Source organism: Pseudophryne corroboree, chromosome 2 (assembly GCF_028390025.1).
Source record: "Pseudophryne corroboree isolate aPseCor3 chromosome 2, aPseCor3.hap2, whole genome shotgun sequence".
Taxonomy (NCBI): Eukaryota; Metazoa; Chordata; class Amphibia; order Anura; family Myobatrachidae; genus Pseudophryne; species Pseudophryne corroboree.
Genome location: NC_086445.1, coordinates 415128791 through 415156639, shown reverse-complemented (window position 1 = coordinate 415156639; position 27849 = coordinate 415128791). Strand labels below are relative to the sequence as shown.

At 44.1% G+C, this 27849-nt stretch overlaps 1 protein-coding gene across 9 annotated transcripts in view; it reads left to right on the top strand.

The window, feature by feature from the left end:
- Positions 1-27849, top strand: part of DMD (dystrophin) — a 3641189-nt gene that overhangs the window by 1291839 nt on the left and 2321501 nt on the right. For all 9 annotated transcript variants that reach the window (XR_010221499.1, XM_063953479.1, XM_063953476.1 and 6 more), the window contains 2 exons: positions 13749-13850; positions 27198-27305. Coding sequence is in view for 8 of the 9 variants with exons in the window: in XM_063953479.1 (XP_063809549.1) it covers positions 13749-13850; positions 27198-27305 (210 nt within the window). In the remaining variant the exon portion in view is untranslated. The remainder of the gene's footprint in view (positions 1-13748; positions 13851-27197; positions 27306-27849) is intronic.

Genomic DNA, 27849 nt, shown 5'->3' with positions numbered 1-27849 from the left:
TAACAGGTGTTTAAAAAAAAAAAACCATGGTAGGACAATTTTTTTTTTCTTTTAATGTTACTTCCTGGTTCTTTCTCGGAAGTTGCTGCCCTACAACACTTAGACTCTGGAGGAGCGGGGTGTTGTTAGGAGTTTAATTTATTAATTGTTTTGTACAGCATGACTCTACAGGAAGATTCACTATTGCTGGTAACCACATGCACGGTAATGCAGGTTTATACACACGTTACTTCCGTGGTGTACTTACTGGGTGGAGTACATGATCTCTTGCACTTACATGTGCAGCAGAGTACTGCAATGGAAGCATGCTGGGCCCATAACCCAGAGGTAGGCAGATTGAAACTATCCTCTGCTATATGCATTTATGCATAATCAAACAAGCATTGTGTCGGACAAATACGAATCTGGGCCAGTGGCGCAATGTATAACGCATCTGACTATGCATAACAAGATTGTAGGTTCGTCTCCTACCTGGCTCGTTTAAGTTGCCGTGATCGTATAGTGGTTAGTACTCTGCGTAAAGACTGCACAGACAGTTTCAGTTACATTGTTGCGGTCGATTTGCCGCCAGCCCTCATAGCACCAGGCCAGTACGTCAGGTTCTCAGCGAAGGCTGAACAATTTCCAATCAGAGACAATTGCATTTATTGGGTGTTTTACTACATATCGGAGTATACCCTACACAGCAGTAGGGCTGTTGCTTCGCCCTGCTTTGGTAAGGGTTTGAGGTAACAAGGCTGTAGTGGCAGGGCATTCCAGTTCAGGTTTGCCCTAAATAAAGACCACCTTACACTTCTTGCTGCCTACAGCTTCTTTGGACGTTGGCAGTTGGTTCTTGCGTTTTCAGCTTCGCTAGTAGCGCATAACGTCCACTTTGGCTACTTTCCTAACAGGCGGAGTCGGATTCCAAACGAGATCGATCGCAGACCAAGTGGGGAGGAAAATCTGATTTCCTACCATTGTCTACGCGAATTCCTGAATGATTCCGTCTCAACGACTTCAATTCCTAGGTATGATTCTCAATACGGTAAATCAAAGAATTTACATACCCGAACAGAAAGTACAGGTCATTCGTCATCTGGTACAATTAGTGCTCAAGCCACGCACAGTCTCGGTTCACTTGTGCATTCGCCTATTAGACAATGGTGGCGGCTTTCGAAGCGCTTCAGTTCGGAGGACTTCACTCACGTCCTTTTCAATTGGATGTGTTCGCACAGTGGTCGGGCTCGCATCTGCAGATTTACTGCAGAAGTGAGGTTGTCTCCAAGGGCCAGAGAGTCTCTACTCTGGTGGCTCAAAGTACAGAATCTAACCGCAGGGAAACGGTTCGGTGCCTGGAATTGGATAATTCTCACGGCGGACGCAAGTCTCAGAGGTTGGGGAGCTGTAGTTCAAAATTATCAGCTCCAGGGTCTCTGGGCGGATCACGAAAGATTGCTGTCTATAAATGTCCTGGAACTCCGGGCAATTTACAATGCGCTACTATAAGCAGTGCACAGGCTGCAGGCTCAGGCTGTTCAGGTGCAGTCAGACAATGCGACAGCAGTCGCATACATCAACAAACAAGGAGGAACGAAAAACCGTATGGCAATGCGGGAGGTACAGATGTGTCCACGTGCATCTTTGCTGTGTCCCGTCATGTATGGCACGGTTTTGCATGCTATATACTCAGAGATTTAGTCATGTCTTGTGTTTTTTTTTTTCTTAATTTGCTGCCTTAATATGTTACTTTATACATATTCTTTTATGGCAAACAAAAATGTTAAAATTCATCCACTCACTTCTCATGAAAAACAGTTTAGCTGTGTTTTGCATGTTGTGCCAAATTTGTAAAAAAAAAAGCAAAGATGTAAGCAGTCACATCTGTAGCTTGAATCCTCTATTGGGCCGAGTATCACCAAATGATATTGTCGGCAGTAGTCATTCCGGGAGTGGACAACTGGGAGGCGGATTATCTCAGCCGTCTGAATTTTCATCCAGGAGAATGGGCATTAAATCCAGAAGTATTTCACATGCTGGTCCAGAAGTGGAGTTACCCGCAGGTGGACCTGATGGCATCTCGCCACAATCATCAAACGCCCTAGGTCGTGTCCAGAACGAGAGATCCAAAGGCAGTGGCGGTGGATGCTCTCACAATCGCGTGGCCATACAGTCTCGCGTATCTATTTCCACCGTTTCCGCTGCTCCCTCTGTGGCTAAAACGGATCAAAGGAGAGTCCGTCACAGTTATACTAGTGGCGCCTCTTTGGCCTCGGAGAACTTGGTTCTCGGATCTCCGCGGTCTACTCGCAGTCGGTCTTTGGCCGCTCCCACTACGTTCTGACCTGTTACAGCAGGGTCCGTTCCTTTTACCCGATTTAGCGCGGCCGCGTTTGACGGGGTGGCTGTTGAGACAGCCCTCTTAAGAAGAGAGGGCATTCCAGAATCGGGTATTCCAACCATGTTACGAGCTAGGAAGCCGGTTACGGCAGCTCATTATTACAGAATTTGGCGTGCCTAGGTTAGATAGAGGTCTGAGTTTATCCACACTAAAAGTGAGGATATCGGAGTTGTCCATTTATTTTCATAGTAGATTGGCCCTATTGCCGTCGGTTCACACCTTTTATGCAGGGTGTCCTCAGAGTTCAGCCACCATTCACTCTACCTACTGCGCCATAAGACTTGAATCTGGTTTTTAGATTTCTTAGTCTTTTTATTATGAACCCTTACAACAAGTGGATATTAAATTTCTCACTTGGGAAAATAATGTTTCTTTTAGCCTTAGCGTCAGCAAGGCGTGTTTCAGATTGGGTGCTTTGTCGTGCAAACCACCGTATTTAGTGTTTCATGATGACAGAGCGGAATTCCGAGCGAATTCTGCTTTTCTACCAAAGGTAGTGTCATCTTTTCACATCAATCAACCAATAGTAGTTCCTATGTTAACAGGAGACTCTGGTAGGTTGGATGTGGTACGCGCATTACGCATTTATGTATCCCGAACGTCGACCGTTCGTAAGACGGATACGTTGTTTGCTCTCTATGATGCTGCCAAGATGGGTTGGCCAGCTTCTAGGCAGACCTTATCCAGTTGGATTAAAGTGACCATACGTCAGGCTTACCTTCATGCTAGGTTACAGCCGCCTACATCGATAACAGCTCATTCCACACGTGCTGTGGGAACATCATGGTCAGCGAGTCGTGGAGCTTCTACGACACAGCTTTGCCGGGCGGCTACATGGTCTTCGGTGCACACGTTTGTGCGCCTCTACAAGTTTGATACGTTTGCGGCATCAGCATCTAGCTTTGGCCGCCTAGTGTTACAGGTGCCAAACAGCTCTCCCGCCCGCGGGGGAAACTTTGGTACGTCCCAAGAGTACTCCAGTGACCCCTAGTGGATGAAAAAGAAAATAGGATTTTGGTACTTACCAGGTAAATCCTTTTCTTTGAATCCATAGGGGGCACTGGACGCCCACCCAGTGCAGTTTACCTGGTTTGGGGTAGGTTCAGTAGAACTTATGGTAACACACTTTCACCGACTGGTTCAGATTAACAAGTTATGGTGTCAACTGTTTAGTTGTCAGTAATGTTGGGTCAACTTTATTGTTGTCCGTTATGTTATATGTAATGCTCCATTGTCAACCTCTCTTTCGCTCCTGTTCGGCTCAGTAAAAAACACTGAGGTACTCAGGGATATGGAGGGTAGGTATAGTTCCAAAATTAATTTATTCAGTGCCTACTTCCTGTGGAAGCTGTCCATATCCCAAGAGTACTCCAGTGCCCCCTATGGATTCAAAGAAAAGGATTTACCTGGTAAGTACCAAAATCCTATTTTCTCTAAGCCTAATGGAAATGTCAACTTTATTACAATGTTAACATTCCCTATGTCATTGTGACTTAATGCCCATCTTATAATTTCTATGTTCTGCTAATGCTATCTGTAATAGGCCCTACACACTGGCCAATCCGCCGCCGAGCTGCCCGACGGCGGATACGGCCGACGGGCGACCTGCCGGCGGAGGGGCAGTGACGGGGGAGTGAAGTTTCTTCACTCCCCCCGTCACCCGGCTGCATTGAAGTGCAGGCCAATATGGACGAGATCATCCATATTGGCCTGCATGTACAGCCGACGGGGGACCAGCGATGAACGAGCATCGCTATCGCTGTGAGGGGTACACATGGAGAGATCACTGCTTAAAATATAAGCAATCTAGTCAGATTGCTTAGATTTTAAGCAGCGATCGCTTCGTGAGTACCCCCCTTAACACACATCTATATAATGTGGAAGTTTTATGGTATCTAAAGTGAAGTGCACTGTATATCCTGATTATTGAAATCCACACACATATACTGCATGTACCTCAGACATTGCATATGCTAGATTTCCTTAGTACACCCATTGCTATGCACAAGTGGCCCCAACCTGCTTGTTATTGAAGCAGATAAAATAATTTTGCTAATTTAGAGTACAAGTGGTATTTCGCCTTTAAAATTTTAAAGACATAAAGTTTTTTTTCTAGAGGAGGAATACTGTCACTGTCTATGATGCTTACCTTAGAAGAGGAACAAATTATACCCATCATTGTAATAAACAAGGTACATTGGGCCTTCTGTAATTCATGTTTGTAAGTAAAGCAAAAAAAAGAACAAGTAACTTTGTGTCTGGAACCAGAGCCGAAACTAGGATTTTCATCACCCGGGGCAAGGCAGTAATTTGGCGTACCCCCCTCCTTACCCCCCCAAAAAAATAAATAAAAAATAAAGACAGAAAAAGAAACTGTCAGACCAAAATAATCAGATTATCAAAAAATTTGAAAAAAGGAGATACTATTGGACAATATTACCCTATGTACCTCAAATGCCCTATGTGTCACATGTCCCCTCCCAGCAGCGTGTTTAACTACATGCTCCTCTGTGTGTCCCCATACATTGCATTATATCATAACACTTCATCACTGCACTACATCACTATACTACATCCCCTACATGCTGAACTACATCACTATACTACATCCCCTATACGCTGAACTACATCACTACACTACATGCCCCTATGCACTGCACTACATACCCTATATACTGCAATACATTGCTACACTACATACACTGTATGGTACACTACATCAATACACTACATCCCCCTATAAGCTACACCAAATTCCCCCATCAGGGAGGCAAAGCGGAGGTTGATACTGCTAACTTGGAGCACAGTGCGCTTTTATAGCTTGTACGGTGCTCTGCACGCTAGTCGCAGCACTGTATGGCAATGAAGAGAGTTTAAGACAGTAGCCGACATAGGAGAGATCCCAGGTACTGGAGATCACCTGCACAGCGTCGGAGCCAGCTGCGGGCAGCTGGTTCAGAGACATCGCCCTGGGAGCTGTCTGCTGTCTCACTGGAGCAGCACAGCACTGCTGGTAAAAAAAAAACCCTGCTCCTCTGTAACTCCTTTGCGCCCCCTCAAATCCTGCACCCAGGGCACATGCCCCCTTAGCCCCCCAGTTACGGCCCAGCTGGAACAAACCATGTTGCATGCAATGGGAGCACTTTTAGATTTTTTCTGTGCAGGGTAAATAAATACTGGCTGCTTGTGCATGTAACCCACAAATGTTAGCTTTATTTTTACACAGCAATTTGGATTTCAGTTTAAACATGGCCCATCCAAATCTAAATCTCTCTGTATATAGGGAAGTAGTTGGCATGCCAACCGTGAAGATGCTGGTGGTCAGAAGACTTGTGCCGGAATTCCGACACCGCTTAAAATCCCGATGTCAGCATCCTGAATTTAAATATGAGGAGGAGAGTTAGGATTAGGCTGTGGGAGGGGATGATTAGGGTTAAGCTTTGAGTCGGGAGGGTTAGGGGTAGAAATGAGCGGGTTCGGTTCCCTAAGAACCGAACCTTACCGGACTTCACTACCCGAGCCCGGATCCAAGTCAGGCTCAGGTTTTCCCATCTGATTCAGAAACCAGAACAAGGCAAAATGTGATCATCCCGCTGTTGGATTCTCGTGGGTTTTGGATTCCATATAAGGAGCCGCGCGTCGCCGCCATTTTCACTCTGGAATTGGTGAGTGTAGCGAGAGGACATGTCTCCGTCCTCAGTTTCTGTGTGGGAGGGAAAGTGGGATGGCGATTCCAGTGCTGTCTTGTGCTGCTCAGTCCAGTGTAGTGTCTTCTGTTGCATCAGTCCAGTCATAGTAGTGGTGTCCTCTGCTGCCAAATGTCCAGTGAAGCTGTATAAGTCCAGTGCAGTGGTGCTGTGTTGTCCTGCATAAGTACAGTGGTAGTGTCTTGTGCTACATCAGTCCAGTCACAATGGTTGTGTCCTCTGCTGACATATGTCCAGTGTAGCTGTATAAGTCCAGTCCAGTGGTGCTGTGTTGTGCTGCATCAGTCCAGTGGTGGTGTCTTGTGCTGCATCATTCCAGTCACAGTGGTGGTGTCCTCTGCTGCCATATTTCCAATGCTGCTGTATAAGTCCAGTCCAGTGGTGCTGTGTTGTGCTGCATCAGCCCAGTGGTGGTGTCCCTGTGCTGCCATATAAGTCCAGTGGTACTGCCATATAAGTCCAGTGGTACTGTTGTATAAATCCAGTCCAGTGGTACTGTCGTATATGTCCAGTGATACTGCCATATATGTCCAGTGATACTGCCATATAAATCCAGTGATACTGCCGTATATGTCCAGTGGTACTGGCATATAATTCTAGTGATTTTGCTATATATGACCAGTGGTACTGCCGTATGAATCCAGTGGTAATATCATATAATCCAATCCAGTGATACTGCCATATAAATACAATGATACTGCCATATAAACCCAGTGATACTGCCGTATACAGTATGTCCAGTGGTACTGCCGTATAAATCTAGTCCAGTGATTCTGCCGTATATGTCCAGTGGTACTGCCATATAATTCCAGTGATACTGCCGTATATGTCCAGTGGTATTGCCATATAAATCCAGTGGTACTGCCATATAAATACAGTCCAGTGATACTACCATATATGTTCACTGGTACTGCCATATAATTCCAGTGATTTTGCTGTATATGTCCAGTGGTACTGCCATATAATTCCAGTGATTTTGTTGTATATGTCCAGTGGTACTGCCGTATGAATCCAGTGGTACTAGCATATAATCCAGTCCAGTGATACTGCCATATAAATCCAATGATACTGCCATATAAATCCAGTGATACTGCCGTATACAGTATGTCCAGTGGCACTGCCATTTAAATCCAGTTCAGTGATACTGCCGTATATGTCCAGTGGTAATGCCATATAATTCCAGTGGTACTGTCATATAAATCCTGTGGTACTGGCGTATAAATCAAGTCCAGTGATACTGCCATATATGTCCAGTGGTACTGCCGTATAAATCCAGTTCAGTGATACTGCCGTATATGTCCAGTGGTACTGCCATATAATTCCAGTGATACTGCCATATAAATCCAGTGGTACTGGCGTATATGTTCAGGTGGAACTGCCGTATAAATCCAGTGATACTGCCGTATATATGTCCAGTGGTACTGCCGTATAAATCCAGTGGTAATGGCATATAAATCCAGTCCAATGATACGGCTGTATAAATCCAGTGATACTGCTGTATAAATCCAGTGATACTGCCTTATAAGTCCAGTGATACTGGCATGTAAATCCAGTGATAGTGCTGTATATGTCCAGTGGTACTGCCGTATAAATCCAGTGATACTGCCGTATATTTCCAGTGGTACTGCCATATAATTCCAGTGATACTGCCGTATATGTTCAGTGGTACTGCCATATAAATCCAGTGGTACTGCTGTATAAGTCTAGTGATATTGCCATATAAATCCAGTGATACTGCCGTATATGTCCAGTGGTACTGCAGTATAAATCCAGTCCAGTGATACTGCCGTATAAATCCAGTGATACTGCTGTATAAATTTAGTGATACTGCCTTATAAGTCCAGTGATACTGGCGTATAAATCCAGTGGTACTTGTGTATAAATCCAGTCCAGTGGTACTGCCATATAAGTCCAGTCCAACGGTGCTGCCATATAAGTTCAGTGGTGCTGTCCTGTGCTGTATATTATTTACTCCAAATAAAGGGGTTATTAATATTTAATCCAAACAATTTTTGCAGGGTTTGCTCTGTGTGGTGTAGAGGTATGCTCTCCTTTGCTGCATTTTGTTATATAATTCCAGAAAAATAATGGAGAACAAAAATTTGGAGGATAAAATAGGGAATAATCAATAGCCACTTCCTCATACTGCTGCTGCTGCCGCTGCTGTTGTTGCTGCTGGGAGTCGATCGTCATCCCAGAGGGGAAGTCGAAGACCACTTGTACTACTTCAACTAATCAAATGACTGTCCAACAGTCCTTTGCGAGGAAGATGAAATATGACAGCAGTCATCCTGTTGCAAAGCGGATAACTGAGGCCTTGACAGCTGTGTTGGTGTTAGACGTGCGTCCGGTATCCGCCATTAGTGCAGTGGGACTGCAGTGCCAACCCTAGATCGGCCAGGTGTACAGCTACCTCATTGCACCTCTTTTACTTCTGTGCATGATATGCTGCTTGGGGACTGTTTTTTTTTTTAAGTGCCATCCTGTCTGCCACTGAAGTGCCACTCCTAGATGGGCCAGGTGCTTGTGCCGCACACTTGTGTCGCTTAGCTTAGCCATACAGCTACCTCATTTCACCTCTTTTTTACTTCTTTGCATGATGTGCTGTTTGGGGACTATTTTTATTAAGTGCCATCCTGTCTGCCACTGCAGTGCCACTCCTAGATGGGCCAGGTGTTTGTGTCGCACACTTTTGTCACTAAGCTTAGCCATCCAGCAACCTTGGTGCACCTTTTTTACTTCTTTGCATGATGTGTTGTTTGGGGACTACTTTTTTTAAGTGTCATCCTGTCTGCCCCTACAGTGCCACTCCTAGATGGGCCAGATGTTTATGCCGCACACTTCTGTTGCTTAGCTTAGTCATACAACCATCTCGGTGCAACCTTTTGGCCGAAAAACAAAGTTGTTAGGTGTGGGTTGTTCAGAATAGACTAGAAATGAGTGGAAATTAATGTTATTGAGGTTAATAATACCATAGGATCAACATTACCCCCAAATTCTGTGATTTTAGCTGTTTTTATGTTTGTTTTTTTCCCAAAAATCATCCAGATCCAAAACCAAAACACTAAAGGGTTTTTTTGGCAAAACCAATCCAGATCCAAAACACAAGCATGGAACCAGAAACAGAACCAAAACACAAAACACAAAACACGACATGTGCCCGCCGCACATCTCTAGTTAGGGGGAAGATAAGAAGAAGGGATAACAGGCTTACTAAAATGTGTGGGGGTGCTGACCGTCAGGATGCCGCTATTGGTTTTCTGACTGCCTGCTTCCTGGCTGTTGAGATCCCATAACCAATCCATTACATCTGTCCCATCTGCAGTGCAACATGGTTTTGCTCAATTGCCTTCTTTTTTTGCTTTACTAACTAACATGAATCAGGCCCATTGTAACGTGTTGCTACCAAACTGACAATAATTTTGATGACAACTTACAGTATATAACAACCTAGGTGGGATGTATGTATAATGACAGTGCTGGGACCATTATCATTCCTTTAGGAAAAACAGGACTCTCTCCTTGCGAAAGACTTTGGCTTACAAAGTCCAAACTACAGTATGAGCTATAATGTCAGCTCTTTTTACTCACTGTCTACTGGCTGGGCTTATTGATCTTCTGCTGTGACATAGTGGTGATCCAGTGTCAGATTATTTTTCATGAAGATTTTTTTTTGTTACTCAGAACTTCTCTTTCAGCAATTATTTTCAAGAAAACGCACCAATTAGCTATTGATTATGTCATTAATGCACAGAAAGCCATCCTCAACCTTGTTCTGTAAATTTAGTTGTCTTATGACACCCTTCTCATTACTTCTCCAGATAAAGCAAATTCAAATTAAGTAAGACATATTGGGGGAGATTCAAATGTTTGAAAAGTCAGTTGGTAGTCGGTTTTTCCCTAACTAATAGACAGGAAAAAACAGATACCCAATCGACTTTTCAAACATTTGAATCTCCCCCATTGGGTCTAGCACCATAATAATGGGGTAGATGTAGTAAACTGGAGAAGGCACAAGGAAGTGATAAACCAGTGATATGTGCAAGGTGATAAAGGCAGCAGCCAATCAAATCCTAACTGTTAATTTACATATTGGAGCTGATTGGCTGGTGCCTTTATCACCTTGCACATATCACTGGTTTATCACTTCTTTATCCCGTCTCCATGTTAATACATCTGCCCCTAAGTTCCCATATCGGATCCCTTTATGAGCCCACTTCTGTTTGGGTTTTGTCTCCTCTGACATACAGTTTGTCAATTACAATAACTTAGCAAATATACCAGACTGATCTATGTTAAATTAAGCATGCAAATGAATGTAAATATGTTCTGGTATGTAATTTTTTAGAAAGTAACTTTTTTTTGTTACAAAAGCCCCAAATCGATCAACATAATTTAAAATAATGAATACCAGATTTATATCCACAATCAAAAAGTAATGAAAACTGAATGGAACATTTTTAAATGTTGCTATTAATAACATTTCGGGAGATCATGAAATTGTATTCCATTTGTTTGCTCAGTTTCCTTAATAAATTTCCACTCTGAAGCCTACTATGTGGTCTCGTGTAATGAGCACATTTTAATAATCTTGTGTGATTATAAATTCGTGGGTGATCCCAAATGCCTAATATGCTGCTTAGAAACAGATAAAACAAGCATTAAATTTCCCCAGCAGCCTTAACGCATGCAAACTTCTGTTTTCAAAATTTTACCTTTTATTATCCTGTTTTATTTTAGTATTACATTACTTTTCTAGGCTTAAAAGGAATGAAAACAATAGATAATGAGGACAGGTGATTTTACAGAAATAAAATACTGAGTATTATAAAAAACATTTGGTTTAGGGAATAATAATGCAAATTGATGCATCATGATAGTAAAGCACGGGGAAGGAGTTGTTGCTTCAAAGTGCAATCAAAATAAAACCTTTACTAAGAGAAATGCAGCACTAAATTGAATTGCAAATTGTGCTGGATAAAATGTGAGCAATGCATTCAATACACACTTTATAAGAGCTTACCATGGTCGATAACATGCATATTATAATAACAGATTTGTCCTTCTTACTGTTGCTTCAATCACGCCAAATAGCTCCTCCTAGCACACCAAATAGCCCTTGTTTTCTGCACAAGTGACTTTTTTGCATAAAAAATGTGCATAATTAAAACGCATACAGATGGAGCTGCACTCATCTGATGCGCTCCATTGCAAACGTGCATTCCCGGCATGAGTAGGTGATCCGGCTCTTAGCCACGCTATGGTAGTGCACAGAGACACTCCCGTTGCAGTGAATGGGGCACATGCGTGTCTCACATGACGCACATCCAAGACGCTGTGATGGGAGTGCCCCAGCACAGACGGAGTCAAAACTAGTGTGGCTCCATCTGTATAAGCAACAAATCTACATTGCTAGATATTATACTGATCAATTTGGTGTGCAATACTTGTACATGTGTGCCACCGAGTCTAAAACTGTGTAAAATCTGTGCTCTCATGCAAGCGGACACATATTTTCCTCACACCAAGTTCTGTTGTGCTTCATCTGCGACTTTGTATAGGTGTACAGTTATTTCCTGTGTCATTAAAATTATAGCCCAGCATACCTGGTACACTGTGATTTTTTGCTGTGACTGCGATGTGAAAATGTTGTTACTGATAAAAGGGTGTTGGCAGAGTGTTTTGGATTGCCTGGTGCAGTGGCATCAGTCTACACACTTAATGATCTTAAACAGTAATGCAGGTTTATTCAGTAAACACAGGAGACTCATATGTAATACTGATATAGGTAACTGGGCCCCTTATATCATACTAGGTAACAGCAGTGGTAGAGGTACTTATCAGGAGTTATCTCTGGTGGTGAGGGATGGAGGACTGCACAGCCATGCAGTCTGACTCCTGCTATAGAGAAGATGTGGCATCCGGCTAAGCGTCTGCTCCGGAACCACGATACATGCAAAGGAACGCTGTAAGTCTCTGTAGCTGAGATCCGCTCCTGGTCTCAGCTCTGCATGCTTGCATTTACTCTAAGGTCTCTCTAAGATGGAGGAGCAGGAAATTACATCACATTCTGTAGCTCCTCCTCTAAGTGACACTTGGCACAAGGTCATTAACACTAGGGGATGCACCCATAGACTGCTATGTAGAAGAATACAGGCACAGAGAGCACCATACACTAAGAAAGTGTGCAGTGTGTTTGGCTGCAATAGGCCTGGAAATTCTGGAGCAATCCATGTACATGTAGATATTGGAGTGCGCTACTGTGCATACGCCATGTTGATCTTGAGGGGAGGCTTCATTTCCTTACCAAGATGACCTCTGTAGTTAGAACTGTGCATGAGCGGTGCCATCTTGCCACTATGTAAGAGCAACATTGTGGGAGACAGATGTCTTCCATTTAGCTCCAAATCACCAGAAACTTTATCCTATTTTACTGCTGTTCCAGCATCCTGCACCACTACTCACACCTTGTATACAATCACTGGCTGGGAAGCTGCATCAAACCCTGCTCCGCTACAAGCTCCACTATACACCAAACCAGTGTCTCACAGTGAATACGGCTGTACAAACTGCTACAGTATCTTCAATAAAACACTTACTGGTTAAGCAATTGGGTTCATTGTGGTCATAGGACATTCCACTGGTGTATACAGTACACATTTGCCATACCGCCACAAACATTTCCAACAACCTACACTGGAGGCTTCCACTCTACTCTTCTAAGCATCCTGCTGGTCCTGGAAGCATAGTGCTAAAACATCTTTAGAGCATGCACAGGGTTTGCTTATGAGCAGTGAAGCCCAGATTTTGCTGCTGTGCCCAGCAATGCCACATTTGGCCACTCCCTATGACAACCATTCCTGCCTGTTCTCACCCAAACTCATGTAAGGGTTAGAATTGCTGACAGTAAACTGGCTGGGCTGTTCTCATTGCGATAAGTGTTTTTATGAACTTCAGTGTGTAAGTGGGCCATCAAGCAGAACTAGTAAGTGAGCTACCAGAGAAATAATTTTATATTATTTTTTCATTAATTTTCTTTCTCTTTTTTTTTTCTGCTTGGTACTGTAGCTACCAGCAATAAATGTATCCAGTTGTAACTATAAAGTAGAGGGTGTTGGGTGTTATCATATAAGTATAGGTGGTTAAAAATTATTATTTATAGTGCAATTTACTTCACTGGTTAATTTCTGATAAGAAATGTAGCGAGCATACATTATAAATTGCTACTAAAATGTGAATTTCAAGAGCATTTGAGGAGCTCTGTAAAATAGTCCCATGTCTCTCCCAGCATGACTCCAAAGGAAATCACCTTTAAGTTATTATTGCGTAGGGCATCACTGCCTGTAAGAAAGACCTGGATGTGAGAACATAATACTCTCCATTTATACGGTTCACATGGTCTAAGCAAGATTGCAGAACAGAAAGTGGTTTCTTTGGCATTTCAGATGGAGTGAACCTAATGACTGCTTAGGAATTCTGTGAACTCGAATCAGGATAAGGCACGTTCTTTGAAGAAAGGAGCGAATCAGATCTAAATATTTCACACTAAACCACACTGTGGTAGTTTCAGTTATCCTAATAGGATTTTCTCATGCAGGAAATGTATGCTTTATTTAGAATATATGTAATCATATTTCCATTATGTCATTTCTAATTTTCAGAATTTGGGAGACCGCTGGGCTGCCATTTGCAGGTGGACAGAGGACAGGTGGATTCTCTTACAGGAAATTCTTCTGAAATGGCAACAGTTTGCTGAAGAACAGGTCAGTGTTCCTTGGCCTAACATATATTTATCCATTTTATGATTCATCGCTGTGCAGGAGCATTTTAATAGAGGGGGCGCCGTGTGCACCTCCGGGTAAGCCGCCTCTTCTGCATGGTACAGTATTCTTAGGCATTTACTGGAGTCTACTGCGCATTCGCAAGTCTCTGGAAACATGGCACCCGCCATGTTTCGGAGACCATTGTAACTACTGCGCATTCTGGGTGCGATTTTTGCCACGATTGCAGCATCCAATGCTGAACTCTGAATGAAATCGTATAAAATATGGGTGCAGTGTTTGCTATGTGGGCCCCCCCTTCACCCAGGGGCCCGTGTGCACCATACACATTGCACCCATTATAAAAATGCAAAAGCCACTGTGTGACACAATATAACATATAACATTTTAATGGGATTTATTATTGTTATATTAATGGAATGAATTGCATTGCATTACCACTATTTAAAATTACCACCAAAATGTGCTTTTTTCTTCTTCTTCTTCTTCTTCTTCTTCTTCTTCTTCTTCTTCTTCTTCTTCTTCTTCTTCTTCTTCTTCTTCTTCTTCTTCTTCTTCTTCTTCTTCTTCACATAGCTGTTTAATGGCAGGTGTACACCACCAAGCCCATCTGTTTAAAGTGTTTAATAATATTATCTTATTATTACAAACATGTTTAGTAAATTCTGTGAGCATAAGTTCACTTTTCTAAATGTAAAATCTGAACTCACTACCAGGGCCGGCAACAGAAATTATGGGGCCCCGTACATCTATATCTTTGGGGGCCCCCTCAGCTCTCCCCACTCCCCCCCAGGAGTGCAAGGACCCAGGAGGGACTCACTGTCACTACAGCTCTCTTGTCTGTAGGCAGCACAGCTGTGGGGCTGTGGGGGGCTGCTGCAGTCTGTAAATGGCACCATCACACGCTCGTGTCCGGCGCAAGCAAGAAGCTGTGATGCCAGTCAGTGGCAAGAGACAGGGAAGGGCTGGTGCAGCATCTTCGTCATGACGTTGTGACACCAGTATGCACCACTGGGATGGACTAGACCAAGTGACAGGCAGGGGGAGGGGGGAAAGGTTGGTTTGGCCAAAGTCTTTTAATTAGCTTTTTTACTAAATTGGCAACGGACAGGAGAGCAGTTTAAAAAGTAGTTATAGGAGCTGCAGTTCCGTATTAGGTGTCCCTGATCCAGGGCCAGCACTAGCCTAATTATTTTGGTATGCGAATATATATTTTTGCGCCCCTTAGTAAAATATATACACCACACAGTAGAGCCCAATATACATGATATGCCACAGAAAGCCCATTATACATGCGACGCCACACCACAGTAGAGGCGCTTAAACACGTTACACCACAGAGGAGACCCATATACACGTAACACCACAGTATAGTCGCTTATACACATTACACCACAGAAGAGATGCTTATACACCTTACACCACAGAGCAGCCGCTTATACACGTTACACCACAGAAGAGACGCTTATACACGTTACACCACAGAGCAGCCGCTTATACATGCTACACCACAGAGGAGACACTTATACACATTATACCACAGAGGAAACACTTATACACGTTACGCCACCGAGGACATGCTTATACACGTTACATAGATTGTATAGAGGGCACACTGACACACACATATGGTACAAGTCCCAGGAAAACACTGACACCCACACACAGGCCAGGAGCACGCTGAAACAAAAACAGATTGTATATGAGCACTTTGACACACACACACACACACACACACACACAACATACACTGTGTAGGGACCAGATGCAAACTGAAACACAGATTGTATATGGGCACACTCACACACACACACACACACACACACACACACACACACACACACACACAGTACAGGCGGAGCTGTCTGCTGCCAGGCAGAGAAACATACCTTCTAAATCTCCTCTCTCTGTCACAGGGCAGCTCCAGCTCCCCCTCTATTAGATGCTGCTGCACTTGCACTGTGTGTCCCAGTCCCTCCCCCTGTTCCCAGGCATGGGGGAAGGGCTGCTTGCTCAGGGCTGCCGGAGATAGCCTCATCATGTGGCACCCAGCTAGCCACTGTGTCCGCTCCCACGCCGGCCGGCACCATGCGGCAGTGGCATCCATCCCGCCCGCCCCGGACCAGTTTCTGCATATGTAATGAGCGGCATGACGTCACTCTGGTCTGCCGCTCATTACATATGCAAGATTGCTATCATGTGGCACTATGGAGGAGGGGAGGGGGGAGCACAGGTCCGCTGCAGCAACTCAGCACTGATTATCACCGTCTGTCAACAACAGACAGTGATGTCAGTGTAAATCACATACTGTGCGTGAGTGTTTGGTGCCGGGCCTGCCCTGACCCCCGGCCAGGCCCCTCTGACCCTCGTGGCCCCATACGACTGTCCCCTTTGTCCCACCCTGTTGCCGGGCCTGCTCACTACTGGCTAACTAAAGTTTTTTTACTTATCAATATTTTTACTTCATAAACACAATCATCACAGTGCAGTTTCCAAACCATATTTGCTGAATTGAAATATAAAGTCATAAAGAATAAATTAAATAGTACAATAGATTATGGTGCAAAATTAACTTTTGAGACCAAATGAATAGATTTACTGAATTTGGAACCTTAGTTCATGTTCTACTGCACAGTGCACTACTTATTACACTTTAGGTAATATATATACTGTATATACACTGCTCAAAAAAATAAAGGGAACACTAAAATAACACATCCTAGATCTGAATGAATGAAATATTCTTATTAAATACTTTGTTCTTTACATAGTTGAATGTGCTGACAACAAAATCACACAAAAATTATCAATGGAAATCAAATTTATAAATCCATGGAGGTCTGGATTTGGAGTCACCCTCAAAATTAAAGTGGAAAAACACACTACAGGCTGATCCAACTTTGATGTAATGTCCTTAAAACAAGTCAAAATGAGGCTCAGTAGTGTGTGTGGCCTCCGCATGCCTGTATGACCTCCCTACAATGCCTGGGCATGCTCCTGATGAGGTGGCGGATGGTCTCCTGAGGGATCTCCTCCCAGACCTGGACTAAAGAATCCGCCAACTCCTGGACAGTCTGTGGTGCAACGTGGCATCGGTGGATGGAGTGAGACATGATGTCCTAGATGTGCTCAATTGGATTCAGGTCTGGGGAACGGCCGGGCCAGTCCATAGCATCAATGCCTTCGTCTTGCAGGAACTGCTGACACACTCCAGCCACATGAGGTCTAGCATTGTCTTGCATTAGGAGGAACCCAGGGCCAACCGCATCAGCATATGGTCTCACAAGGTGTCTGAGGATCTCATCTCGTTACCTAATGGCAGTCAGGCTACCTATGGCAAGCACATGGAGGGCTGTGTGGCCCCCCAAAGAAATGCCACCCCACACCATTACTGACCCACTGCCAAACCGGTCATGCTGGAGGATGTTGCAGGCAACAGAACGTTCTCCTTGGCATCTCCAGACTCTGTCACGTCTGTCACATGTGCTCAGGGAGAACCTGCTTTCATCTGTGAAGAGCACAGGGCGCCAGTGGCGAATTTGCCAATCTTGGTGTTCTCTGGCAAATGCCAAACATCCTGCACGGTGTTGGGCTGTAAGCACAACCCCCACCTGTGGGCATCGGGCCCTCATACCACCCTCATGGAGTCTGTTTCTGATCGTTTGAGTAGATACATGCACATTTGTGGCTTCCTGGAGGTCATTTTGCAGGGCTCTGGCAGTGCTCCTCCTGTTCATCCTTGCACAAAGGCGGAGGTAGCGGTCCTGCTACTGGGTTGTTGCCCTCCTACGGCCTCCTCCACGTCTCCTGATGTACTGGCCTGTCTCCTGGTAGCACCTCCATGCTCTGGACACTACGCTGACAGACACAGCAAATCTTCTTGCCACAGCTCACATTGATGTGCCATCCTGGATGAGCTGCACTACCTGAACCCCTTGTGTGGGTTGTAGGGAGGTCATACAGGCACGTGGATGCTACACACACTACTGAGCCTCATTTTGACTTGTTTTAAGGACATTACATCAAAGTTGGATCAGCCTGTAGTGTGTTTTTCCACTTTAATTTTGAGGGTGACTCCAAATCCAGACCTCCATGGGTTAATAAATTTGATTTCCATTGATAATTTTTGTGTGATTTTGTTGCCAGCACATTCAACTATGTAAAGAACAAAGTATTTAATAAGAATATTTCATTCATTTAGATCTAGGATGTGTTATTTTTAGTGTTCCCTTTATTTTTTGAGCAGTGTATATATATATATATATATATATATATATATATATATAGCTTGTTTTAGAGTTGCATGCTGATATTCACTTAGACCATTTCTGCTGCGGGGTACACTGGGCTCCACAAGGATTTACACCGGGGTGTAGGATCTTGATCCAAGGCACCAACAGGCTCAAAGCTTTTGACTGTTCCCAAGATGCACAGCGCTGCCTCCTCTATAACCCCGCCTCCATGCACAGTTTGTAAGTTGGTGCCATGCAGTAAGCAGGCACTTAACAGGAGGGCTGCCTCATGCTGTCTATTGATAGCTTAAATGACAGGAGAAAAGAAGATTTTTTCTACAAGACTTCAAGGGCTGCTGCAGGCAAAGTCTTTCTGACTTGTCTGTGTGCGGCTCCCTCTCCCCCAGCGGCACTGTATACTCCCGCACCCTGGTTGCCAGGTCACTGAAGCGGAGACGCCGGTTCCTTTCATAACGTAAGTCACACACAAGCTGCCGTTCTCCCGGATTGTGGGGCTGCAGATAAGGGAGAGGTAAGGGGCTTCTGTGCCTGCTCTTTATCGCGATCCATCGGGGCCATAGGAGGCGGGCCGCGCGTGCGCTGGCGTGGACACTGATTACTGGGCAGCCGCTCCACTAGCCACCAGGGACATCTCATGGGCACAGGTCATGGGGTATTTTATTATACATCCTCCGTTTTACACTGCCCGCAGCGCCCGGTGGGGATGCCAGCAGGGGGACAGGTTGGACCTGTAGCCCCTCCCCCCTGCCCCAGGGCACCATTTCTATGAATGTTCCCGCCCTGGAGCTGCATATATCTCCCTCACTCCTGGCCAGCAGCCATCACTGATAGAGCAGTGCTGTTCCTTGGACTGCTTGGGCAAATCCTCCTCTGTAGAACCGCCTGACTGCCAGTGCTGTGTTTCCTACAAGACACTTAAGTATTCTACCTGTCACTGGGACAGTGTTAGTTAAGAAAGAGCGCACACATTCATGGTTGTGTGGTATAAACACCCTGTGATATACATCCAGTCTTTACTGTGTTTGTTATATCTATTGTTAACACATATAGCCATAGTGAGTATTACTTTGTATTGCTAGTCCAGTGTAGTTTTATGGTGCATAATTTCTGCATGGTACGCTTGTGACTATAGTTGTGTGTGTGCATGTAGCTGCTGCGTGGTTGCCTCATTACAGGGTATTTCACTCAGCGTGTTGCTCCTATATTGCTATACCTGAGGGGGCTAAGTGTATCAGGTGTCTTTTTGTTTAATATAGGATTGTATCATAAGATATACCTTCTGTGTATTTTTACTTGTGATTTATAGTCACCATATACGTTTATATCTCTTGAACTCCCGGTCTATGCTGTCATAGTCACATTTCACGGGTGCTCTTGCTAGGCATATTGCTGCTACACCCCTTGTACCTGGTTGCCCGATATTGTGCACACTGTTATGTCTGCTACACGTGGCAACGACGCTGGGGCTTCTCCCACATTCTGTGGTAGTGAGGCTGCGGATGTAATGGAGGATAATATGACAGCTGAGAGTTCAGGTTCAGGGGGTTCCTTACCCCCCAGTGGGTCGGTAGCACCTGGGGCTTCAAATGACCCACCTTGGGCTACATTTTCCACGCTATTAAACATGTTTTTAACTAAATTGGCACCACCTGTGGGACCACCTGTGCCACTGCAGCAGTTTATGGTCTCTGCTATTAATCCGTCATGGGCAGATCAAATCTCCACTCAGTTACAGGATTTTTACCGGTCACTGACTAAATCTAAGTGTCACTCTCGCCCGCCTAAGACTAAGTTGTCTTTTAAACGGGCCATTACCTCCTCCCAATCCACCGCTATCCCAGACACATCCTCTGGTGAGGATGGTGCATAAACTGATCCCACAGACACTGATAGAGATGTTTCTGATGAGGAAGGGAAGTCATTAGTGGATGTCCCGGATTTGATTGAAGCGGTTAGGCTCATTCTTCAGGTGTCTGATGATCCTGAGCCTGAGGCTGTCTCTAAGAAACCGGAAAGGTTTAAATGTAAGAAGGTGGTTAAACAAGTTTTACCTCATTCTGAACACCTGGTCGACATATGTCAGGAATCCTGGGAAAATCCAGGGACAAAATTTACACCGAATAAGAGACTGTTGGCTCGCTATCCTCTCTCTGCGGAGGTATGTAAGAATTGGGAAACCCCTCCGCCCGTTGATTCTCATGTGGCGCGTAGGGTTGTTTCCTCTGCTCTGCCAGTAACTACCATCACCTCTCTGAAGGAACCGACGGATAAATGGGTGGAGGGTTGTTTAAAAGCAATTTATACCCTAACGGGGGCTGTGCATAGGCCAACCATTGTAGCAACTTGGGCTGCTGAAGCTGTTGAGGCGTGGGCTCAGGAGCTTGAGGCTGGACTGCCTTCCAACGCGTCTAAGCATGCTTGACAATGTCTCTCCTATATTACCACGGCTTCTCTGTACCTTAAGGAGGTGGTCTTCGATGCCGGGGTGCTGGCGGCCAAGGCTGATACTACGTCCGTCTTGGTCAGACGTATCCTTTGGTTGAGATCCTGGTTGGTGGATATGGATTCCAAGAAAACCCTGGAGGTGCTTCCTTTCAAGGGAGACATTCTCTTTGGAGAAGACCTCAATAAGATTGTGGCTGATCTGGCTACTGCTAAAACAGCTTGCCTACCTAGTACGGATCCTTCCGCATAGAAGGCTAAAAGTACTTTCCCTCGGCCCTTTCGTCCTTCAGGTAAAGCAAAAGGTCAGGCGTACCCAACGCAAACTTATGCTTCCAGACCTGCCAAGCCCAGACCTAAGCGAGCCTGGGCTGGCCGTCAGCCTGCTTCCAAAACTGACAAGCCTACTGCATGATGGGACGGGCCTCCCTCTGGGGGATCCCGGGGTGGGGGCCGACTTCTGGGTTTTGCCCAGGAATGGTTGAAGACCACTTCAGATACCTGGGTAAGGGAAGTCGTCACTCGAGGTTATGCCGTACCCTTCAAGAATCGTCCCCCTCATCGATTTTGCCTGACAGATGTTCCTCTGGACCCGAAAAAAACAAACATTCTGCATTCAGTGGTACATTCCCTCCTGACAACAGGAGTGATGGTACAAGTGCCTCTGGCTCAGAGAGGCTAGGGGTACTATTCACCGCTGTTTCTAGTCCCAAAGCCAAAAGGGTCCTCGCGGCCCATTCTCAATCTGAAGTCCTTGAACAAGTATGTGCGGGTCTCCAAGTTTCGTATGGAAACTTTGCGCTCTATTGTTCTGGCCTTGGAGCCTGGGGACTATATGGTCTCCCTTGACATACAGGATGCCTACCTGCATATTCCCATTGCAGTGTCTCATCAGCAATACCTGAGGTTCGCGGTGGGCAACCTTCATTACCAATTTCGGGCATTACCCTTTGGTTTGACAACAGCTCCTCGAGTTTTCACCAAAGTAATGGCAGTCATGACGGCTTCACTTCTCCATCAAGGGGTCAGGATACTACTGTACCTAGACGATTTGTTGATCCTGGCAAATTCCCCAGAACTTCTCCTGTGTCATCTTGATCTGACGGCAAAAGACAGTTGAGTGGACCCCTGCGCTGGATAATGTAGGCAGCAATAGGATATCTACCAGTGTTATCAAAACTGGAAAGGCAATATGGACAAAACAAAAATTGGATAAACTTATGCGCCCAACATTTGATAGGAAATAAACAGATACTTATTCATAAGAGAGTTCTCAAGTCGCAATATCAAAACTGACGGTTCTTCTACGTCTTTCCTTTAAGTTGGAAGATCCAAGTCTTTTCCTCCAAACGTGAAAACCGTAGAAGGCAATGGAGGGGGGATAAAAAAACAAAGAAAAATCCAATGTGTAATACAGTCTCTTTTACCGATCAGAGATATAAAACAGTTCTGAAGGGATAGGGTCCTTTGAAGTGAATTCCCACTCTGTGTGCGATCTGTATTAGAGGACCACCCAAATCAACGTGATGGTATATGTTATGCTCACTTTGTGGCTTACATAAAGCAAGTGTTCTCATGCACATAAAGGTATATTTTTCTTTATATATTACTTCTCCCAGTTAATTCCCATATGGTGCTCAAATGGTCAGTTAGAAGGTCCGCTTACACGTTGCTTACTTGTAACGAGTAGATGTGATCATATAAAGGTATCTTTTAGTTATATTTCTCCAGAAGGAATGGTATTTTCATAGACTTCCCTCCAATGGATATTCAATATAACATGCAAAATAAATATGCAAATATCATGTGTAGACAATTCTTATCTCTATATTACTGCGTAAGGGTGGGATGTTGTTTCACCTCTCCCACTTGATGAATATATATTTTCTTTAAGGATCACCACACAAGTGTTTGAAATGGATTAAGGCTCACTCGTGAATGGAGACAATGGTAACCAGTGTTAAAGATAATCAAGAGAAGCGATTGTTAGTAGGCTTACACTTCAGCTTACTTGTGACAATTCGATACAATCATGTAGCGTTTTCTTTTCCTCTCTGCTCGGAAACAGCCAAACTCCAAATAAAATTTCACCGTGGACAATTATACAACGATGAATTTATTGATAAAAAATATAAAAAACATGAAATAACTATAAAAACAACTGATACACCACGATGTTTAGGACCAAACGTAGCCTAGGGAAGATGTAACAACGAAATCCAGCTGGATAGGTAAATCACATAAAAAGGGCCCTCATGTGCTCACCATTCCTGCCGGGTAGTTCTAGGTAGATGGTCTGGGTGTATCAGAAAATGAAAATGAACCTCCACCTTCCTGAGGAAGACCGCACTAGTCGAAACGCGTTGGTGGAGGTTCATTTTCATTTTCTGATGATGGTGGTGATCCTTAAAGGAAATATATATTCATCAAGTGGGAGAGGTGAAACAACATCCCACCCTTACGCAGTAATATAGAGCAAGAAAAAAAGCAATTGTTTCCCCAGCACACTGAATGGATAACAGTAACCAGATATAAATCCCACTAAGCTAATTGAGCATTTACCAATCTATATGTCTGTTGTGAGAGGCAGAGAGGTTTCTGCATTAGGAGGAGGTGCAGGCCCTGACATGCCACATGGAGCATTATGGGGTTGCTCCAAGGTAAGTAGCTCTTAGCTTAGACATATTTTAGTAAGGAGCCATTATCATGTGACTCCTTGCTGGTTAATATTAGACCCAGATTGGGGTAATGGAGGTGTGAGGTGTGGTGCCTCTGGACTGGCTGAGCTGGATGGCTTTAGTGTGGCATACCTTTACATTCTATTAACACTTTTCACTTATTAATTTTCTAACACTATTTCTCTATTTTAATTACATTTCATGTTTGTATCACCCTCTCTATAGCTTCGGCTTCCTAAATACTAATTTATTAACACTATAGTTTTTTACACTGGTATGTCACGCTGTGCTTTCTGGCTCATTCTGGTGTTTTGGGGTGCCACACCCTGCACCTAGATATAGCGCTAGGGACCCCAAATATACAGAGAGGCCTTGATGCGGCTTTGGGGCTTAACCACACATTTGCGCAAATATGTGTAACGAAGATCTCTGAATTCTATTATCATGTGGGATTTATATCTGGTTACTGTTATCCATTCAGTGTGCTGGGGAAACAATTGCTTTTTTTCTTGCTCAGAAATACCCCTTCCTTTCAAGCACCTGAATGATATCACTAAGCTAATTGAGCATTTACCAATCTATATGGCAGTAATATAGAGATAAGAATTGTCTACACATGATATTTGCATATTTATTTTGCATGTTATATTGAATATCCATTGGAGGGAAGTCTATGAAAATACCATTCCTTCTGGAGAAATATAACTAAAAGATACCTTTATATGATCACATCTACTCGTTACAAGTAAGCAACGTGTAAGCGGACCTTCTAACTGACCATTTGAGCACCATATGGGAATTAACTGGGAGAAGTAATATATAAAGAAAAATATACCTTTATGTGCATGAGAACACTTGCTTTATGTAAGCCACAAAGTGAGCATAACATATACCATCACGTTGATTTGGGTGGTCCTCTAATACAGATCGCACACAGAGTGGGAATTCACTTCAAAGGACCCTATCCCTTCAGAACTGTTTTATATCTCTGATCAGTAAAAGAGACTGTATTACACATTGGATTTTTCTTTGTTTTTTTATCCCCCCTCCATTGCCTTCTACGGTTTTCACGTTTGGAGGAAAAGACTTGGATCTTCCAACTTAAAGGAAAGACGTAGAAGAACCGTCAGTTTTGATATTGCGACTTGAGAACTCTCTTATGAATAAGTATCTGTTTATTTCCTATCAAATGTTGGGCGCATAAGTTTATCCAATTTTTGTTTTGTCCATCTTGATCTGACGGTCCAGTGCATGAAAGCCCACGGGTGGCTGATCAACTGGAAGAAATCCTCCCTGGTTCCTGCTCGGAGTATGGTACACCTGGGAGCGTTATTGGACACTCACATCCAGCGGTTGTTCTTGTCTCAGGAGAACGTCCTGAAACTTCAGGACAAGATCAGATGCTTCCTATCCTGTCCACAAGTGTCGATTCATTCGGCGATGCAAGTGCTAGGTCTCATGGTGTCGGTTTTCGACATGGTGGAGTATGCTCAATTCCATTCTCACCCTCTGAAGAAGTTGATTCTGTCCAAGTGGGACGGCCTGCCTCACCGGATCAGAATGCTTACTTTACTTGGTGGGCATCTCACAATCATGACGTTTTCAAGTTTAGTACGGCCAAACTATTGGCTTTTCTACAACAAGGCCTGGACTTAGGCCTGCGTCTGGCCTCCCTCAAGGTTCATATCTCCGCCTTGTCGGTTTGGTTTCAGAGAAAGATAGCTACCCTGCCTGATGTCCATACATTCACTCAGGGTGTGTTGCGGATTCAGCCTCCTGTGTGCCACCTGTGGCTCCTTGGGATCTGGCAGTGGTTTTGGAGGTCTCTGTTTGAGCCTCTTCCCTCTGCTGACCTTAAGTGGCTTTCCCTTAAGTTGTTATTCTTACTGGCTATTGCATCAGCTAGACGAGTATCGGATTTGGGGGCCTTATCCTGTAAGTCTCCTTATTTGATTTTGCACAGGGACCGGGCGGTTCTTAGAACATGGCCAGGTTATTTATCCAAGCTGGTGTCTTCCTTCCACCTTAACCAGGAAATTGTGGTTCCGGCCTTTAACTCTCCTGAGTTGTCTACCAAAGAGCTGTCTTTGGATGTGGTACGGGCTCTCCATATCTATATGAAGAGAACTTCCTCCATTAGGAAATCTGATTCTCTCTTTGTGCTGTTTGGTTTTCACAAACGTGGCTGGCCTGCTTCCAAGCAGACACTGGCCAGATGGATTAGAATGGTGATTGCACATGCTTATGTACAGGCTGGTCGTCCGGTTCCTGCTACCATCAACGCCCATTCTACTCGGTTGGTTGGACCTTCTTGGGCAGCCCACCATGGTGCGCCCCTTTAACAATTGTGCAAGGTGACTACGTGGTACTCAGGGAACACGTTCATTAGGTTCTATGCCTTCGATACCACCGCTTCCCAGGATGCTTCCTTTGGACGCCGGGTTCTTGTGCCCGCTACAGTGCATAGCCTCTCATAAGGAACTGCTTTAGGACATCCCCGATGTGAATCCTTGTGGAGCCCAGTGTACCCCACAGCAGAAAACGAGATTTATGGTAAGAACTTACCATTGTTAAATCTCTTTCTGCGAGGTACACTGGGCTCCACAAGGCGCCCACCCTGATGCACTTAGCGTCTTTGGGTTTGTATAGCATAGCTGCTGACACCCTCTACTGTGGTGTGTGGTGTAATTGGCTACGAGTGATTGTCATCTCTGGTACCTGCTACTGCATTGGGCTGGTTAATGAAACTGAGCTCCTGTGCATGGAGGTGGGGTTATAGAGGAGGCGGCGCTGTGCATCTTCTGAACAGTCAAAAGCTTTGAGCCTGTTGGAGCCTTGGATCAAGATCCTACTCTACACCCTGATGTGAATCATTGTGGAGCCCAGTGTACCTCGCAGAAAGAGATTTAACAACGGTAAGTTCTTACCATAAATCTCATTTTTTTTCTTCTTCTGTGCATGTAAGTCGCACCATGCATGTGTCCAGATTTGTTTGTACAAAGTCGCAGGTCAAATTTAGACAAACGGGGTTATTTAGTAAGGATTGCAAATTCTACTTTTTAGCAGAATTTGCAGTCCTTTGAATCGCATGCTGCGGGCCGCCCAGCATGTAGCCCACCGTCCCAACACTGTGATCACACTGAAATTGCGAACACGCCGCAATTACAACACGATCACTGAAATTGTGGATGCCTCCTGCTGGCTCAGACTGGCTGCGATGGCAGGAGACATGCTGCCACTTCTTAGTTTGTAGCGGCTGCATGTGACAAGATGCCGCTGCCCCGAAAACGCTGATGACACGACTTCATTCGAGGCGCCACACTCATGTTAGTTAAGCACCACCTTTGCAATGCTCCATTTTCGCCTAGAAAAGGTAGCATTGCCGCCCCGCAAATGCCTCTGCCTGTCAATCAGGCAGATGCATTCGCAATTACTGCGGGTCTCCCGCATTAAGTGTGGGTGCATGCACAGGAAGTGACCTGCGCATGCATGCATGGGTCCAGACACTGATTGTGCGGTCACATTGCGTTTGCGATGCGACCTGAATTAGCCCCACAGTATCAAAAATGTAAGGGGTGTTCCTGGATGGTGACTGGGAGGTAACGGGATGGCTAAAAAGATGCATGGGCATGTTGCAGGTGTGTTGTGGATGTGTCACTGTTAGCGCCTGTGCACACTGAACCACTCACATAGAAGGCCTTATTGAGATAGGGAAACTGCACCTGCTAGAAATAGCATAAATTCACCATGCGGTATTTCAGTGTCTGCGGGCGCTGGCAGTGCACATTCAGATGCGTGGATGTATGTTAGGGAGGATTTCAGCATGTTACCTTCTTCTTGTAGTTTAATTCTTCCCATTATAAAAACTGCCAATAGTTTTGGTAAAGTTTTATTAAAATTTTGTTCCAGACATCATTTGATACAACTACTTATTGCAACGTGTAATTGTATTTCAGTGCCTATTTGATGCATGGCTGACCGAAAAAGAAGAGGCAGTGAATATAATTCACAGCACTGACTTTAAGGATCAGAATGAAATGCTTTCTAACCTAAGGAAATTAGCGGTATGTATATATACTTGTCCTATTTCTAACAATATATCCTGTAGTTTGAAATGGAGACTAATAATTTTAATATTTATTTATTTATTTATGTTATTTTATTATAACATGTAAAACTTTCTTTACCTTTACAATACACGCAGATCTAATGTTACCATGATAGTGAATTGCATTTTTGACACTTTTTTTTTACACAACTTGATAGTTTCATGATACACACCAGAAAGCGTAAAATGGCAGATAGAAATTGTCGCTCCCACAAAGGACATTGCATTAAAAATCAGTTTGTGCTAAAGTATGTCATTCTCTACATACATGTTGAGGAATAATACTAATAAATGTAATTATTATTAATATTATTATTAATAATAATAACAACAATTCATGTTTGTAGCTATTTCTAATAAGCAGATAATGACTAGTATTTTACTTTTACATCAAATCTAAATATTGATTCAACACTGTATATGTGTATATATATATATATATATATATATATACTGTATATATATATATATATATATATATATATATATAATGGTTCCAC